The sequence below is a fragment of the Crocodylus siamensis genome, chromosome 6, assembly GCF_052110815.1.
Source record: "Crocodylus siamensis isolate JL-2025a chromosome 6, ASM5211081v1, whole genome shotgun sequence".
Lineage (NCBI taxonomy): Eukaryota > Metazoa > Chordata > Crocodylia > Crocodylidae > Crocodylus > Crocodylus siamensis.
In genome coordinates this window covers 62,186,157-62,205,969 of record NC_143400.1, presented here as the reverse complement: position 1 = coordinate 62,205,969, position 19,813 = coordinate 62,186,157, and the positions used below count along the sequence as shown (strand labels likewise).

Here is a 19,813-nt window from a genome sequence, read left to right as displayed (position 1 = left end):
CCTGGTGGCTGCAGCAGTGGCAGGAGCCTGAAACCTCTGTGTGTAGGAGGCTGTAAGCAAAGTGCATGGGCTGGATGGGGTACAGTTAATTGGTGGGCACCCACAGGCAGATGAAATCACTTGGTGGGCTGGATTGGGCGTGTGGGCCATATTTTGCTCACTGCAGTATAGATGCAATAGTTAGATTGAAACAGTTCTGCCTCCCCTTTTAAAATGGTTAAAAGATACATTTGTTTATATCCAGTACTGTATTGATTTTAACCTGGATAGAAGCTTTCCTTGTAAGAGGGGTGGATTAATAATTTCCTAGAAAAAAAGACTTCCCTCCTCTGACCTCTCAGTGACATTAGGGAAGCAAGAAGGTGGATGTGCTTCCCTTTTCCTAAGCAAAATGGAATTAGTTTCAATACAATATTTACAAACCATTCTGATATTTCTAAAACAGCTTTTCTTTAAAGCATATGGCAGACATGAAATATTTAATGGCAGTGCTGTGTCAAACATGGAGACAAACACATTTGCTTGTTAAGTATGAAAGCTTTATTGGCATGAATATAGGAATTGATGAATTCAGACTGTTAAATCTCTGAAATCTCAAATGGTAAATGAAGGATGTCTGAATATCATAATAATTCACTGTATACAAACTTATCCAAATTATCCAGAATATTTTAGAAATGTTAGTAGATAATTTATATGGTAAAATGCGATGTGTTTCTAGACACAAACATCTGATTTTACTTACCTGTTTGTAAGGCATCCAGCATATTGCTGGCACTACATAAATAAAGATGATAAAATGAAAGGAGACTGTATTTGGTCTGGGCTTTCATTTTTATTTCTGTATTTCTTGATTTTTAAGCTTGGATTATACAACCAGAATCTACAAAATTATATCTTTTATATTTTGTAAACAAAAATTGCTATCAGACTGTAAATTTCAGCCCAATTGCTCTTTACCATGTCTAGCAGAACACAGTTTCCATTGAATAAAGCCTCTTGGGAATGCATGGAAATATAACCCTTAATTCTGTCACATCTGCAATTAAAAATAAACAAAAAATCCAAGAAATAGAGTTTAAATTTAATTTCCATTTAACTTTTTTTGTTGCTTACTATCTACATCAAAATTCTTAATTTTGATTGCCTTGGGTTTTGGGTGGTCAGTTTGAGACACTTAGGTGCCTCATATTGGACATACAAAATCTAAGGTATCCAGGGTATACAGAGTTTTGAAAATGTCCTTGCCTAATAATTAATTACTTTTGTCTTACATAATCAATTTTTTGTTAATATTGTCCTAAGTTAGCTGAAGTCATTGTCATTCAATATCATTAGGCTAAAATCAGTTTCCTATGGTATGTGCCAATAAAGTAACTGTCCCAATTTAGCATGTCATATATATGTAGCACCAGCATAGTCTTCTTTTAATTCATAAAACACCATTCATTCTAACGTGCCTTACAATGTACCTTGCAGTAAAGAAAAACTGCTAAACTTTTGAGTGGAACACTTCAAAACAGTGAACAATGAGAAAAGTTTGTGCAACAGTAGTCATGAAAAAATTGGTATTTATTTATTTTTAACACAGGCCAAACTCAAAAACAGCTGGAAGGATTTTACTAAAACATTTAAAAATAAGTTTCCTGTTCTCTGAGAGTAGTCATGAAAATGTTGAGCCCAAAAACCTTTGAGAAAATTGAATGAAACTTTCTTCACTCAAAATTGGGCATACTGTAATAATATCTTCCAGTGCTGGAAGACAAAGCTGAATCATTGGGGGAAAAATCTAAATAACCAGTATGAGCAGATGAACAAAACAAAAACAAGGGTTTAATCCTGTAGTGAACATGGTAAAGCATGGCTATGATTCTAGCCATTATAAAAGTTTGAAAAGGAGTGGCTATAGCAAACCCTACCTAATGACCTGCTATTTAAGAATCAATTGGAGAACCAACATATCTGTGCACTTAGGATACTCAGGGGGAAAAAAAAACTTCAGTGAATACCACTTCCACTGAAAAATTTAATGATTCAAAGAGTTTAGCAGGAACCCACCTATAAGTAGAGCTAATGGATATACTCTGACAATGATCTGTTGGCCACCTATAAGTTTATCAGGGGTGACCACCAGGATCTGGGGGAACGTCTGTTCACCAGAGCGCCCCAAGGGATGACGAGGTCGAACGGTCACAAACTCCTGCAAGACCGTTTCAGGCTGGACATAAGGAAGAATTTCTTTACTGTCCGAGCCCCCAAGGTCTGGAACAGTCTGCCAGCGGAGGTGGTTCAAGCACCTACATTGAACACCTTCAAGAGTAAATTGGATGCTTATCTTGCTGGGATCCTATGAACCCAGCTGACTTCCTGCCCTTTGGGCAGGGGGCTGGACTCGATGATCTCCCGAGGTCCCTTCCAGCCCTAATGTCTGTGAAATCTATGAAATTCTTTATCCAATTAAGATAGTTAGAAGTGGACTCCAGAAAGACAATGTGCTGTTTGAAGGTAGCCAAATTGTACTTTCCTGGACTGAAATTCACTTGTTCAGAAAGAATTTCCTTGGAGTGCACAGTGTCTTCAAAACAGCAGTGAAATAGTCTCATCAGTGTTGCCTGGATCTCACTTAAGCTACTTGCTCTTCACAAACAAAAGGCTATTTTCTAGGGCTTCCTCATCTCAGAAACTGTTCAAAAATACAATTTAGGCAAGTTATGGATAGAGGGCACATCTACATGTGCACTTTAATGTGCATTAAAGTATTTTGATATACATTAAAGTGATATTTAAAATGTGCTTTTTTACTTAATGCGCATTAAAATAGGCTAATGCCTATTTTCCTAGTACCTCACAATGGAGGCACAACATATTTTCCTAGTACCTCACCATGCTGGTACAATGCATTAACCAAAGCATGTTAATGCTTGTGTAGACCTGTCTAGACTTTTTATCTTGTGCTCTGTGTATTCCTTTTTCACAGCTCTTAAATTCATTTATAGACTTCCTACCTGTTTAATATTTTTTTAAATACCAAGAATTCTGTCCATATCTTATGTTTGAACTATATGATCTTTTACTAAATATTTTGCAGTTTCCCTGAATCTAAGATTCTGTTTGTTTGTTCTCTATATATGGTTAACATTATGATGCAGTAGCTGGTAAAAAATGGAGATAGATGTATTCATGTGCATTGTTTTCATCATTAGTTATGCTCTTGCCCCTTGAGACGATGCTTGTAGAGGTGGACCTTATTTTATTCACCTTACTCCATGCTACAAGGTGCCTGCAAGATTACTACTATACGTTATTGAGTTTGAATTTTATAATCTTACATTTCTTTAGTCTAGTGTTGTGTAGTGTAAATAGCTATTTTAAAGATTCTAAATTTGTAGTATTAAGTTGGTATGTTGTAATTGTCCATACTCATAAGAAAGTAAATATCAGGAGACTGGGCTTCCCAACTTAAGCATTTGGCATGATGTAATTAAAAAAATACCATTCAGTTTACTAATCTACTTCCAACCAATCACTCTAGTGCTATTCTTATTAAGAAGCTTAGCATCACAGTACATCAATGTTTTTTTCTTTTTCTCTGTCTGGTTTCCATTGCATTTATACCTAATCCATCCCAGTCTTCTCTTCTTTGGTTGACCTCTCTTTTCTCTTTCCTGGCACACAACTCTCTATTATATCCTAGGCTGCCACCTACTATTCTTAGAATGTGCCCATAATACTTTAGTTTCTTTTTTTCCCCCCATGATCTGCATCTACTCAGGCTGCGTTCCAATCTTATTGAACCCATTTGCTGGATCCATTTTAGGTCCAGGAAACATTCAATATCTTTCTATAGCACATTATCTCAAATTATATGCTACAGAACTTTCCCTCCTACATAAATGTCCATCTTTCCCAGCTGTACATTGCTATCACCCATGTCAATGTTTTTAATAATCTTGTCTTTCTTTTGTTAGTAATCTGCCTACTCATCCATATCTTATGCAAATTCTTTACTATCATGCAAGCTTTGCCTAGCCTACCCCTTACTTACACTTTTTTGTCTTCTGTTAAGACTGAATGTGAACGTTTTATATGTAAACCTTCAGGCTTACTCTCAGGACTCATTATCTAGGTGTACCAGGTGGGGCGAAATGTCCTAGGGTTGCCGTGCTCTCCCCTAGTGGCCCCTACCATGCCAAGTTTGAGTTAATGCACCCTCATTCTTGCCCACCACATCTTGATCTTATGAAAGTTAAAGGGAGGTTGCCTCTCGTCTTCCTGGTCATGGTTCCTACTACCCTAATCCTTGTTTATACAACGGGTTTCCGAACACCCCAACCTTATGGGCTATGAGTGGCTCCAACCACCCCTGTACCATGTCCCAAGCCTCGCAGATGTACCGGACATTGTTTGGTCTATCTCACTCTCTGCACCCTCTCTGGCACTTGGGCACTCCACAGCCCTTGTCTCAGCCATGACCCACAGGCACTATGGCTTCCGTAGCCTTGTCTCAGAATCGCATCCCACAGTCACTATGGATTTCTGCAGACCCCTTTCTGGGGCTTCTCGCTGCCCCCCCTCTGGGACTTCTTACAGCCCCCTCTCTGGGACTTCTCTGGGGTCTCCACATGGCCATGGCTCCCCTATGAGGCCTCCTCCATCCCCTTATAGCCTCATCCAGTCCTCCAGTTGTAAACCATCAACACAAACTCAAGCCCTTTGGCTATAACATAAACCTAAGCCATCTGGGCCATAATCACCTTCAAGTCTGTCACTGGGTTTCTCCATCTCTCACCCAAAAAACTGCCTGTGTGTTCTAGCCTCTTCCTTTTTCTCACTCCAGCAGAGTTCCCGCCCCTATGACTGCTGGCAGGCAACTGCCTGACTGGCTTCAGCCTGGGAGTTATATGGGAGCCAGGCCCTACCCCTTCTGGTCAGCTGACTCCCACCGGTTACTCTGGCAACCCACAGTTGGGCTTCTTACTTATGGCTCCACAAGTAGCAGGCACCTCAGTGCCCTGCTACACTATGTTAGCTCAGATTTTTATTCCAGTTGAGATTATCGCTTCAGTCTTTGGAATATTAACTACAATGCCATGTCTCTTTCAACCCCCAGTTAATTTTTGCATTACATCTTTCATCGCTTCTAAGATGGTAAAAATCAAAACTGTGACTTCTGGACAGCTCAAATTACCATATTTACTCAAATACGGGATGAGGTTTCCTGCCAGTTGGCAGGGGGAAAACCCTCCCTCAGCTCATAGTGACCAGGGACCCAGGTTTTCTATTTCCCACAGAAAAAATGGAAAAAAACACGGATTTGCCCCTTTACCCAAGAAAAACATGGATGTTTCATTTTAATGGAGAAATGCATGGATTTTGTATTCTTGGAAGGAGCTCTCTGCAGGGTGGCAGAGTTCCAGCCTGCAAGGGGGGGGGAGTGGGAGGAGGGCAGTCAGGCAGGGGCTGCCATGTGCATGTATATGCACATAGCTGCCAGGCAGCCTGGATAGCAGCTCCTGCAGGTAAGTCTAGTGGGGGGTAAGATTGGGGATTGAGGCCTCCATAGGGAAGGAGGGAGGGAGGGAGTTGGGCAGGGCTGGGGCTGCTGCCTATTGGGTGGTATGTGGGGTTTGGGGCCCAGGGCTGGAATGTGCACCTGCAGGGCTCTGGTGGGGAGTGAGACAGGGCCTCAGGTGGGGGTGCAGAGGGGGTGGGGCTGACTCCCCACCACTGTGCACACTTCCAAGTGGGCAGGGAGACCTGTGTGTAGGGTGGGGGCAGGTGTGAGCTACCCACTGCGGACTTGGGCTCCCCACCCTGGTTACCTCCCCCGGGGCCTCCATAGCTCAGTGGGTGGGACCTGATTCGGCAGGGCAGAACGGGACCAGGTAGGAAAGCTCCTTGCTGCTGCAAGCCCTGCATTGCCCTGGTGAGGCACCCCCTGCCTGCCCTGAAGCAGCGGAAGCAGCAGCATGGTAGTGCTTCTCACTGCTGTGGGGCAGGCAGGAGGCACATTGCCAGGGCAGGGTGGGAGAGCCAAGCTCTGTGCTCTGCTATGCTGCAGCAGCCTCCACCTCCCTCAGGCAGCAGCTGCCACCTCCTGCAGGGGCTCAGGTTCTGGGGCAGGGGGCTGTGGACCCCAGTCCCTGACCCTGTAGCCCTGGTAGCTGGGGGCCCCCTCTGGCAGGGCTGGGGGGCAGGGGGCTGTGGGTGGGGGATAAGGGGCACCAGCAGGGCTGGGTGGACTGTGGGGGGAGTGAGGGGCACTAGTAAGGCCAGGGGGCTGTGGGGGGAGGGAAGTGAGTGGCATCAGTAGGGCTGGGGGGTTGTGAGCCTGGAGTGAGGGGCAGCAGCAGGACCAGGAGGGTGGGGGGGGGTGAGGGGTCCCAGCAGGGCTGGGGAGCTATTATGGGGAGTGAGGGGCACCAGCAATGATGAGAGGGTGTGAGGGGGAGTGAGGGGCACCAGCAGGGCCAGGGGACTGTTATAAGGAGTGAGGGGCATCAGCAGGTCCTGGGGGCTGCGGGGCAGGAGTAAGGGGGCATCATCAGGGCTGGGGGACAGTGGGAGGGAGTGAGGGACAGCAATAGGGCTGGAGGTTGGGAGTGAGGGGCACCAGAAGGGCTGGGGGACCTGACCGGGGGAGTGAGGGGCACCAGCAGGGCTGGCGGGTTGTGGCTTGGAAGTGAGTGGTCTGGACTTGTGTCCTGGTGAACTAAGAGGCAGGCGGAGCTCTGATTTTCCATGGTAAAAATCTCCAGTCAAATACCAAAATTTACAGTTATTTATAATTTTTTTATTATAGTGATTGTGAGACTTCTAGGCTTCAAAATTGCCATAAAATTGTTGGTATATCTAAAACATTGTGTTCTATTGATACCTCTATATATATATATATATATATATAGGCGTTTCATTTTAATCACAGATTTGGGGGTTTTAATCAAAGAATTTGCATTTTTATAGGAGAATATTCAATCTTTTATCAGATAAAACCAGGATCCCTGATAATCACATACAAAGAAATCTCACTAAATACGTTCTCTATCATGCTCAGTAATGGAAACCAACTATGAAACTGATTAAATGCAGTTAACACTGACCATGACTATAAAACACATGGCCCATATTAAATAAACATGCTGATAGGAACCTGCCACAAAGAGAGGTCTGAGTAGGCAATCTGAATAATATATATGGTAGTGCCCATTGCATGCAGTCCCCCTCAGTTCCCAGTCTTTCAAGTCATGGTGAGTAGTAATTTGTTATTAATTTGTGGCAATTCAGCATTGCTTTTATTTTTCCATATTTTATCTATTCTGGTTTTAAATATCTCAACTAGCATTACTTCCCCTGGAAGACTCCAAAATCAAATGCATCCTTTTTTTAAAGGACCCCCTGCTATTCATACTGGAATATTAGTGTCAGATGGTGTTGCTTAAAGGCTATGAACCACGTAAACTATTTTATAGGTTTATTAGCAAAGTGAATAAAGATATAGGAAAATCACTTGAGGGCACTCAATCCATAAGCAGATTCCCATAAAGAATCATGTTGAAATTATTTTAATTAAAATTGAATATACATAAACATTAAATATTATTTTTTACTTAACTTTATCACATTATTCCCAGCTGCATCCAAGTGAACAACCTTAAACAATTTTACTCTGTCATCTTTGTGCTTACAGTCTTTCAGTTCTTGGAGATACCAACCCTTCAACATGTCAGTTCCCAAAATGCTATTACCACCACTGGATAAAAACTGCCAACAGTATTTTCATGTCCTTTCTGCTTGTCTTATAAAACATTTGTGTACATGTGAGACCTCCTTTCTCAAACGGGAGTTGCTTGAGATTGATCACTTTTTGCCAGGCAGAAATCAAAATTCTCATAAATTGGGTAAAAGATTCTGCACTCTGTCTCACATTGGAAATTAGTACTGCAGGCAATCATATCCATGGAAAAAGAAACTCTAAGAATTAAAAGTGAAAATGCTTTGTGAAGTGGACATTTTTTTTTTGGAACTTGTTACTAAAGAGAAATCTAAAATAGTAGATCAGAGGATGCAAGATTAAATGGTTAGGAAATTATCCCATAGTGCTCTTTAATTTACTGTTAGATTGGTGATTCAGTAGTAGGAATTCCGTGTTCTCATAAGGAAGAAGTAGGAGGCCTTTCCCTTTGTGTATCTCTACAAATAGTGATTAGGAGGAACATAGTTAAGTGGAAAAAAACACTAAAAGTACCAGCCGTATGTCCAATATGTAATGAAGCATTTTGAAGAGAAGAGTTGGTTAATTGATTACTATCAAACAAGTTTTAAAAAAATCTTTTACATTATGAATATCCATGTTTTTCATACATACCAATACCACTGTCTGGTTTTTTATTATATCAAATAAGTTGGAAAAAACACAAAAAAATATAGTAGGGAAACAATCTGAATAAGCAGGAGCATAGACAAAGTGACTTGATAGAACTTTTCTAATTGTAATTTCTATGATTCTTTGAACTATAGCTACTAATAATCAGATATAATATTAAAGATTACTATTCTGAATAAATCTGAAAATTCTCATTAGACATTCTAGACATGTTCTTTATATACAATATTTCTGTGGCTCAAAGAGAGGCCAGTAGAAGCTGTGGGTGTATAAAGAATGCAGGGCCTAGCACAATCAGACTATACATGCTTTGCATTTATGCTGTAATCATTACGTTTCTTACATTCCTCTGATTGGAAAATAAAACAACCTATTTACTTAAATAAATAATTATTAGTTATTAAGTTGGTAATGTAACTACGTTGTTTTTTAAAAAGGAGCTAGGCAAATTTATTCTCTGTTTTTGGCCATGGAAAAGTAAATACTGAGAGTCAACCTAGGACAAATAAAAGATATAATCAAACTGACCTTAGAACAAGGCCATAATAATAGGTATGTATAACATAAAATACTATTTAGACGGTAATATTTTTTTGCTTAAAGCATTTTACAAATATTGTTTAACTGTGAGTCAGTGCCACTTTTCTCAGGAATGAGAGAAAAATGGCCAGGGAGTACAGAACATAATGGAAAATACCTAGTAGCTGGAAAAGAGGAGAATCCTGAAACAGTTGCAAAAAGGCCATTTGCTTATCTCATTTTGCTTTGCCAAATATGAAAGCAAATATCAGAGGAGCATGTTGGGAAAAGGTTCCCTAGAACGACTCCATACCGGGGAGAGTTAGTAAAGGGTAGGAAACCATCATGGAAGTACTGTTAGGAAAGGTCTTTCTGCATACTAGTTTTATGTCACATTAATGATTCTAGGAAGTTAATATTTATTTTAAAATGCACATATTATTTTCATTTCAGTTTTTCAGAACTGATTTCAAGTCGTAAGTCCTGTTGAAGTTCTCAGCACTGGTGAGTCTCTCCTTTGAACTCTGTGTTTTGTTTTGGGCACCACACTTCAAGAAAGACCTGGATAAATTGGAAAGAGTTCAGCAGAGAGTACTTGCAAGTGATTGGAGGCCTCGAAAACAAGATTGACAAGAACAGGTTGGAAGAACTGGAATTGTTTGATCTGAAGAGCTGAGGGCTGGGGCTGGAATTTGATAATAGCCTTCAAATACATAAGGCGAATGGTGATAGAGTTTTCTCTTTGTCCACAGGGGACAGGACAAGAAATAACTGTTTTAAATTACAACATAGGAGATTTGGGCTAGATATTGGTAGGAACTTTCTAACTGTAAGAGTGGTTAAGTTCTGGAGTGGCTGCCTAGAGAGGTTGTGGAATCTCCATCACTTGAAGAGCAGGTTAGATGAACACTAAGCTGGGATAGTTTAGACAAGGATGATCCTGCATTGAATGGGGTGTTGGACTAGATAACCTGAGGTCTCTTTCAGGCCTATTTTTTTTTATAATTCTATGATTATTCTATCCTTGGAAATTTACCTTTACTTTTTCTCTCTTTTTACAGGTCATTTTTTGGGGAAATTATAGCAGGAAAATAATATAAACATGCTTATTATTAATATATATATTTAAACTCTTCCTCCCAGAATTTAAAGGCCACCCATGTCAGATGTCAATGACAACTACAGCTCCTAAAACATTTAAAACATGTATTACAAATAGTCTGAAGAAGAGTAATGCATGGCAAGATATTAAACTGAAAGAGTTTATGGTTCATAAAGTCTAATGCTATCAGATTTACAGAGTCACTTGGGAACTAGCAATGTTTTATATCATTTGGATCAAACCTATTAGGAAGTGGAATTGAAAAAATCCCAGAAAATTTGACCTTCTTAGTATGTATTTTTTCAGGGCTGCCATTTCAGGCCAGGGCACTAAAAGTATCTTCATTTGGAGAAGGGTCAAAAGATTGGAATCAAAAGATTTCAGGAGGGTTGGTTACCTTAGCTGAAATGGTTTAGGAAGGTCCTGTTGTAACTGAAGGTGACAGGAGGATTTAGAAACTCCTATGTTAGTCAGGCTTGAAAGATGGATTGGGCAAACTAATTAACAGAGACCCAATTGTTCTTTCATACTTGTTTGTAACAGTGGAACTCCATTGCTTTCAGTGATATAACTCCTGATTTATATCCATGCCAGTGAGATCAGAATCAGGCCTTGAAGTCTGAAAAAAATATAATGACAAGGGCAGTACCCTGTCTACAAGGAGAGAACAGAAAACAGTCAGTTAGGAAAGGTTAATAGGAAGACAGCAAGTGTGTGAGGAGAAGTGTCAAGGGAGTGAAAAGGAGCTAAATAAAGAGAAAGAGCACTAGAAGCATGTGAAAGCAGAGGAAGAAAAGCAGACTGGGAAAATTATCTGAAAAGATAAATATGCAGTTTGTTCTATTCTACTGAACTGAGAGTGTTTGTAGAACTTGAGCTGCCACCTGTCCTTAGTTCAAATATAAAATAAAAACACAGTGATCTAGAAATTCACTGGTGCCAAAGTTGTCCTTGGAGTAGCTAGCTAGTATGTGTGTGGATAGCTAATGGAGACTAAGTCAGGCTAGACCTCACAGTAATTCAGAGTATCACAAGTGTCTTTAATTTGTACTGGCTTCCATGGTCTTCCTACATGTTGTTCCAGCAGCTCAGAATCACCAAACTCAAGGTTGAACCAGGCCAGTGTCCTCTCGTAGGCATGTCTGCCATGCTGGGTTTCACTGGGGGTATTGAAGGAGTTGATTGCATAGAACAAGCTCTACAAGTTCTGTGCCGGATGAAGACTACCCCATGCCAAAGTGATCCTCAGTTACCTAGTTAGAATAGCTAAATAAACTGTAGCATAGGCCAGAGTCTCATACAGTATTATATTTTCTTAACTGATTTGCAATGAATACATTCACTGTCTCTAAAAGTGTAGCTAGCTTTGGTAACAGGGGTACAGTGGTGATGGTGCTCAATCAGTATCATTGTGCAGATTTGGGGATACTGCCACAATTATAAAAACAGGGAGCTCTGTGTTGTGCATGTGAACTAATGCAGCCCTACCTCAACTGAGAAAGAAGGCAGTGATAGAAAAGATACAGGCAGATGCATATCCTGCTCTTTTTCAGGCCCATACTAAAACAACTAGGAAACTCCTCCAAGGCATTGTCAATTGGTGCAACCAAAACTAAGAATTTGGAATCAGTTTTTCTGTGGTTGAAAAAATAAGACTAAAGTTGGATACAATCTTACTGAAGTACATAGGCTAGTCTGCTGTGTATAAGCATTAACGTTCTTACAACTTTACCTTGAAATCCTCGTTCAAAATCTCCTCTCCATTCTTCTTATGCAACATGCTGCATGCCAGATAACTATCATACTTCACCTAGAGATAAATATACTTTGGTGTTGTTTATACCAATATATCATTTATGAGATGCTGGGAGTGGTAAAGCTTTTCATATAGCAAATACAATGCATGATTATTTATTACCAGTAACATAGTACACTGTGTTCACAACATATCCTTTCAACAACAGTTGCTAAATCTATGTTGTATGTGTACACACAACATGTGCATGTGCCCTGGTTGAAAGGGCGCAGGAGTCACACTGCAGTCACAGGACAAGGTAACTTAGGGCAGACAGCTGCCTTGATTTGAAAAGCAACAGTATACACCACCTGCTAGCAAATGTTGTGGGACATACATTCACTGCCTTGGGAGACGGAGGGGGCCGTCTATGCCTGTGCCCCGGAGCCAACAAACCATAACCCCCTGGAAGTCTTCATCAACTTGCTGACATTGTAGGTAGCCCATTTGCTCCACACTTGCTTGTGGATGGAATTCCGTCCAGCAGCTCCATTAGGTGGAGAGGGGACAAGGCTTCTCTTTCTCCCAACTACCTTATAAAGAATGTGTATTTGTTGGGGCTGGGGAAAGAAGCAGGGAAGGAGGAGAACCAGGTAGGTGGTCTACACTGTAGATCCATGTCCACCTCTGATGAATTTGACACTGCTCCTAGATGGTGCCACAACACAAATATTCATACATTTCTCTGGCAAAAAACCTTTGACGAATAGGATATTTTAGAGTGTTAACTACACAAAGAAAAATAGAAAGCTTGCAGTGTAGTTTACTGTCATTACTGACCTTTCTAAATTTCAGTGGGGGCACTATACTTTTTCCTTGTCAGGCCAGGCCTCTCTTGGTCTGTTGTCTGGTACCACGTAAATGAGTACAGCCTGTTCTGTGGTCGGGTTGTCCGTGACTAAACCGGCAGCCCTACCTGGGCTAGCCTGGGTGAGGAGCATGCGTGGACACCCAGGAGGACTACAAACAAGGCCTGTCAAAGGGCGGATGAGCTTCCTGCAAGCCAACCAATGGCCATCCATACCTGGAGATGGACCCGCCAGGTCACTGTGCCTAAAGAATCACCAGTGGTGGAAAACAACTCAAGTAACCTAGAAGGGTTGTTACAGCATCTAAGGTGCCCCAAGTCGCAGGGCCTTTGGGACTGACTTGGCTACACTTTTGATCTAAAAATCATTTCACAGATATTGATTATCTTGATGATATTCCCCCCAAACTGATAGACATTACATAATGCAGGCACGTTATGAGTTTGGATGCATAAAATACCAAGTTATAATTCTGCATTTTAAGTCAACCTCAAAAGTAGTTATAAATGTTGTTACTGCACTGTCCCATATGACATCAAACCAATTGTTAAATATATTGCCAGTGATAAACATATGGAGGGTCTATGGAACATAGAAAAAAATAACAGGAAAAAAGTCAAACCCACACCCTATTTTTAGACTACAGGAAAGATTCACACAGTGCTTTATTTGACTGTCCTGCAGATGGCAGCATTGAGCAATTTATTTTTTCCAAAGGGATTGCAACACTTTCCCTTATCCTCTCCTCCTTACAGTGAAATAAAAGTTATGCATACAGTACATTTCAGTACTGTAAACTGCAAATCACATTGAATATTCAGTTTAATTTAGCTTATAATGATTTGGGGAAATATAGTTAACTGCTTGACACTACATTACAGAAATTCTGCTGGGAATCTCAACTTGGCAATTCTGCTGGAAAACAGAAAGGCAGCCCCGCTTTGCATTTCCAGCCATGATCAATCTCCGCTCATCAATTAAAGTCTTTGTTCAGGGCCCCACCGCGCTGACAGCAGATAGGAAATCGTGATTTAAATTTCATTTTGATAGGAAACAGCCGATCAAGACGGTCCCTGTTGATCTGGAGCGATAGTCGGCCAGCATCGTGCCCCTGGCACAGAGCCGCTTCAGACCCATGCTCCCCCTTGTGCCCAGAGGCCAGCTCCAACATGGGGGCTCTTCCACCTCCCGCTGTCTTTGTGTTGCAAGCTTTATGTGAACCGGAGCGGGCAACGGAGGCGGGGAAGGGGAAGGGGCAGGGGCGCTGGGTCAGCGCCGGGCGCGGGGCTCGTGTAAACAACGCCGCGTCCAGTTGGGTCCCGCCCTGCCCTGCCCTGCCAGGGGGGCCTTCCCCTTCGGACACGAGTCGCCTCTCGGAGCTTGCGGGCACTCCTGCCTGTGCCAGGGGAAGCCCCACGGGCCCCAGGGCGGGGATCCCGCGGCCCCAGGCACCTACAGGCTGCGGAGAGGGGAGCAGCAGCCGGCGCGGAATGGCGACTGCGCCTTCTTTTTTACTACGCGCCGCTCCTCAACCGAGCCTGGGCGCCCCCCGTCGCAGCCGCGCTTTGAGGGACAGGCGAGCCCGCCAATAAGAACGCGGCTCCCCCTCTCCTCGCGCCCCGAGGTGCTCCGGCCGAGGCGGCACTGAATGAGGGCAGGGCGGGGCTGGAGGCGGGGTCGGTTGGGGCTGGGGCAGGGGCAGGGGCAGGGGCTGGCGCGGCGCTGTCACGTGCCGCTCCCCGCGGAGGAGCCGGAGTGTCGGCGGCGGGAGGGGGCGGCTCGGGCTGCGGCTGCGGAGCGCAGGCGGCGCCGCTTGTTTTGGTTCGGGGCTCGGCGGCTCCTCCTCCTGCCGCCGCCGCCGCCGCAGCAGCCTGGGGCGGGGGGCTCGGCTCGGCCCCGCCGCCGTCCGTCTCTCGTCCCGCCGGGCATGAAGAGGAGGCGGCGAAGGGCAGCATGTTCCGCCCGCGCCCGGGCCGCCGCGCCCGCCTGCTCGCGCTGCGTGTCGGAGCGGCGCGCTCTGCGCCTCGCGCCCTGGGGCTGAGTGCGGCCGCCCGCCGCCAGCGCCCGCCGCCTCGGCGCTGAGCCGGCAGCCGCGAGCCGCGCCGTGCAGCAGCCGCGCTTCGCCGCAGCCGCCACCAGGACCCCGCAGCCGCCGCCGGGACCGGGACCAGGACCGGGACCCCCTGCCTGCTGCCCCGGGCGGGGAGGATGCGCTTGTGCCCCCGGCGGGCGCCTTGCGGGCGGGCTGAGCCGGACGGGACTTGCCGGACATAAACAGCGGCGCCGCGACCGGGCTGGGCCCCGCCCCGAGGGGCGCCCGCTCCCCGCGCCGCACGGAGGGCGTCGCTGCTGCCCGCGCCGCGTCGCGGGCGGCTGAATCCCGGCCGCGTCGCGGGGCTCGGCCCGGCCCCCCCTGCGGGGCTGTCGTGCGCCATGGCGAGCCCCACAGAGGGCAGCGAGGGCTTCTTCTCCGACGTGAGGAAGGTGGGTTATTTGCGCAAGCCCAAGAGCATGCACAAGCGCTTCTTCGTGCTGCGGGCGGCCAGCGAGTCGGGGCCTGCCCGGCTGGAGTACTATGAGAACGAGAAGAAGTGGAGGCACAAGTCGGGGGCTCCCAAGCGCTCCATCCCGCTGGAGAGCTGCTTCAACATCAACAAGCGGGCCGACTCCAAGAATAAGCACCTGGTGGCCCTCTACACCAAGGACGAGCACTTTGCCATCGCTGCCGACAGCGAGCCAGAGCAGGAGAGCTGGTACCAAGCCCTGCTGCAGCTGCACAACCGGGCCAAGGGCCACCACCACCACCACCACCACCACCACCACCACAGTGACGTTGCCTTCGGGGGCACTGGGGCAGGGCTGGGGGAGGTGGGGGAGGACAGCTACAGCGAGGCGGTCCCCGGCCCGGCTTTCAAGGAGGTGTGGCAAGTGATCCTGAAACCCAAGGGCCTGGGCCAAACCAAGAACCTGATTGGCATCTATCGCCTGTGCCTCACTAACAAGACCATCAGCTTTGTGAAGCTGAACTCGGATGCGGCTGCTGTGGTGCTGCAGCTGCTCAACATCCGCCGCTGCGGCCACTCAGAGAATTTCTTCTTCATTGAGGTGGGGCGCTCGGCAGTGACAGGGCCCGGTGAGTTCTGGATGCAGGTGGATGACTCGGTGGTGGCGCAGAACATGCACGAAACCATCCTGGAGGCGATGCGAGCCATGAGTGAGGAATTCCGGCCTCGCAGCAAGAGCCAGTCGTCCTCCAACTGCTCCAACCCCATCTCTGTGCCCCTCCGCAGCAGACACCATGTCAATAACCCCCCACCCAGCCAGGTGGGGCTCAGCCGCAGGTCCAGGACTGAGAGTGTCACTGCTACCTCTCCTGCTGGTGGTGGTGGAGGGGCAGGTGGCAAGCCCAGCTCTTTCCGAGTCCGAGCATCTAGTGATGGGGAAGGCACGATGTCCAGGCCTGCCTCTGTGGATGGCAGCCCAGTTAGTCCCAGCACCAACCGGACCCATTCTCACAGGCACCGCGGCAGTTCTAGACTTCATCCGCCGCTAAACCACAGCCGCTCCATCCCGATGCCTTCTTCACGCTGCTCCCCTTCAGCCACTAGCCCAGTCAGCCTGTCATCCAGCAGCACCAGTGGCCATGGCTCCACCTCTGACTGCCTCTTTCCACGCCGGTCTAGTGCTTCGGTCTCTGGTTCGCCCAGTGATGGCGGATTCATTTCTTCCGACGAATATGGCTCCAGTCCATGTGACTTTCGAAGCTCCTTTCGCAGTGTGACCCCAGACTCTCTGGGCCACACCCCTCCAGCCCGGGGGGATGAGGAACTCAATAACTACATCTGCATGGGGGGGAAATCTGCCTCCTCTTGCTGCAGCCTGGCAGCTCCCAATGGTCACTTTGTGGTTCGCCCCTGCCACCCGCAGCAGCAGCAGTCCCGCTACCCTGGCACCCCGTGCTGTTCCCGGGCTGGTGGTGAGGAGGGAGCAGATCTAGAGAAAGGCTTCAGGAAGCGGACTCACTCTGCGGGCACTTCACCCACCATCTCCCACCAGAAAACACCCTCGCAGTCTTCAGCGGCATCCATCGAGGAGTACACAGAAATGTTGCCTTCCTACCCCTGTGGTGGCAGCCGCTTGCCGTCCTACCGGCACTCAGCTTTTGTGCCCACTCATTCGTATCCTGAGGAGTGTCTGGAGATGCACCACCTGGACAGCAGCCATCATCGGACTAATTCCGCCCCTCACACCGATGATGGCTATATGCCGATGTCACCTGGAGTGGCCCCTGTGCCCAGTGTTGGTGGCAATCCCAAAGGTGGAGATTACATGCCCATGAGCCCCAAGAGTGTGTCAGCACCACAGCAGATCATCAACCCAGGCCGGGGAGGTCGCCATCCCCAGGCCATGGTGGACTCCAATGGCTACATGATGATGTCCCCCAGTGGCAGCTACTCGCCTGATGGTGGCCCTGCTGGCTATGGCAAAATATGGACTAATGGGGCTAGCCATCACCCAAAGCTCTCAGTAGAGAGTAATGAAGGGAAGTTGCCCTGTGGTGGCAGCGATTACATCAACATGTCTCCAGCCAGTGGCTCCACCACCAGCACCCCACCTGACTGCTACTTTGCCAGCTCAGGGCCACCAGGTACAGAGGAGGCCCCTGCACAGGGCCCAGCCCAAGCTCACCACAAGCCCATCTATTCCTACTTTTCCCTGCCACGTTCTTTCAAACATGTGCAACGCAGGACTGCAGCAGTGGCTGAGGACAGTGGCCTCCAGCTGCGCATATCCCTCAGCTCTGGCCGCTTGCTCTATGCTGCTGAGGACTCCTCCTCCTCCACGAGTAGCGACAGCCTTGGTGGTGGCAGTGGCCAGGACAGCAGTCATCATCATCATGCACATCCCTTGCAGCAGCAGCAGCAGCAGCCACAACTGCAGCCGCAGCCTCCTCACAAGGTGGACACAGCTGTTCAGACCAAGAGCCGCCTGGCCAGACCTACACGCTTGTCTCTGGGTGGCCCCAAGGCTAGTACTCTGCCCCGGGCTCGGGAGCAGCCGCCACTGTTATTGCCCCCGGAGCCCAAGAGCCCTGGGGAGTATGTGAACATTGAGTTTATCTCAAGTGAGAAGCCAGCCTTTCCATTGCCTGGCTCGGCCATGCTATCTCTTGGCTTACCCCCAGCAGGGGATGAGGGTTCTGAGGAGTACATGAACATGGACTTGGGGCCACCACGGGCTGCCTGCCAAGCTGGATACTCAGCTGCACGGACAGGAACTGTGGCTCGGCCTGCCCGAAGGGCAGCTATGAGCAGCCGGGATTACATGGCTATGCAGTTGGGGGGTGGTGTTGGGGGACCCTGCCTGGACTGCGTTGATAGCCCTTCCCCCTCATCCTCAGACCTCCTGCTCAGTTACGCTGATATGCGGACAGGTCGTATTGGCCCAGAGAAAACGCCTTCTGCAGCCCTGGCCTCCCCTGAGCCACGACCACCAGCTGAGTTGGCAGCAGCCCCACCACGTTCCTCCTCCCTGATGGGGGGTCCAGGGGTGAACAGTGCTTTCACCCGGGTCAGCCTCAGTCCCAGTCGCAACCAGAGTGCCAAAGTGATCCGGGCTGACCCACAGGGAGGCCGGAGGCGGCACAGCTCGGAGACTTTCTCCTCCACTCCCAGCTCTGCCCGTGGAGTAGCAGGCGGTACTGGCTTGAATGCACCTTTACCTTATGGGGCTGGAGGTGGAGGGAGTGCCGAGGAGGTCAAGCGCCACAGCTCGGCCTCCTTTGAGAATGTTTGGCTCCGGCCTGCAGGAGGGGACCTGGGTGGGCCTCTGGGTACTACCAGGAAAGAACAGCATGTTGGATCTGGGAGTGGTTTTGCGAATGGACTCAATTACATTGACCTGGACTTAGTGAAGGATTTTAATCACCGCCGTCACCTCCACCATCCCCAAGAGGGTACCTCTGTGTTGGGGGGGAAGCAGCCACCGCCACAGCAGCAGACTAAGTCCCCTAATCAGCCTCGTGGGAGTAACCACTCCAGCGATGATTCAAATGCATATGCCAGCATCAGCTTCCAGAAGCGGGAGGATATCTAGTGGCTGGGCAAGAGCCAGAAAGAAGGTGAGTGCATACAGTAACTATGCTGAGAGAGAGCGAGAGCAAGGCATATAAGGAACATGAATGTTCAGCTAACCTAAGCACCCCCCAAAGAACAACACAAATCAGGCATATAGTTGTTCAGTCCCTACTGCATGAAATACTTAAATGTGAAAGCTTAACGGGGGACACACTCTATTTCCTACTCTGTTGCTTTATTGGTAATCTGCTTTTGCCCTTGTCTCTTTGCAGGTTCCTTTCCTGCTATTTCAGTTTCAGTGCTTTAAATTTACGGAGTGATAAGGTGGGGGCTATTGATGTAGGTTTGAGTTACTGACTTCAATCTCATCTATATAAGTATTATGTAACTTTTTTTTTTTTTAAAGAAAAAGAGAACCTTTTCTTAAACTGCACCATCAGTTAGCTAATAAGAACAAAATTAGGTTGTGTGAGACAGAACTGTGGTTGTTCAAAGGCTGTTTATTGTAAAGGATTTCTCTGTAGTCAAATTGCTGTGTAATATTCCAGTTTATAGTCTCCGGCTTGCAGATTGTGGTAAGACGTGACGTACTTAAAGTTTAAATATTCTCTTTTATGAGGGAAATCATTTCGAAAATACTGCAGCCATGGAGACTTGACTCTGAAATGTTAAATACATTTTCTCGTGTGTTTTTTTTTTTTTTAATTTTAAAATCTGTTATTGCTGGAGAAGCGGAAGTAGCAGATAACGCAGCATCTTTGCAGCACGGATGCTTTCCAAACATGACTCATTGTAAACTTGCTCAAGCGACCTGGTCTCATTTGTGAGCTATTATGGTGAGAGTGTTCACTCACAAATCATCTTGAATGTTCTTGCTGAGACTGAGAGCTTTCTTTGGCTCCTCCAGTACCTTATTTGTTTAGTTTTTAGAAATATTTGTTTTTAAAACAATCTGTATGGATGTGTGGGGAAGAGGCATGGTCCATTTTTAGTGTAAAACAGGGAACTGGAAACTCCTTCTTTCTGATTTTTAGGTTGGTTATTGACCTGTATTTTGGCCATGGGCGAAGTACTAATTTTTCTAATCCAGTTTTCCTTTGTATAAAATATGTGTAATGGTACCTACCT

General features: G+C 46.7%; 1 protein-coding gene across 4 annotated transcripts in view; it reads left to right on the top strand.

Moving 5' to 3' along the window:
• The first annotated feature begins 14,893 nt into the window (after positions 1-14,893).
• Positions 14,894-19,813, top strand: part of IRS1 (insulin receptor substrate 1) — a 198,850-nt gene continuing 193,930 nt past the window's right edge. For all 4 annotated transcript variants that reach the window (XR_016442884.1, XR_016442883.1, XR_016442882.1 and 1 more), the window contains exon 1: positions 14,894-18,729. Coding sequence is in view for 1 of the 4 variants with exons in the window: in XM_090050941.1 (XP_089907067.1) it covers positions 15,042-18,704 (3,663 nt within the window). In the remaining 3 variants the exon portion in view is untranslated. The remainder of the gene's footprint in view (positions 18,730-19,813) is intronic.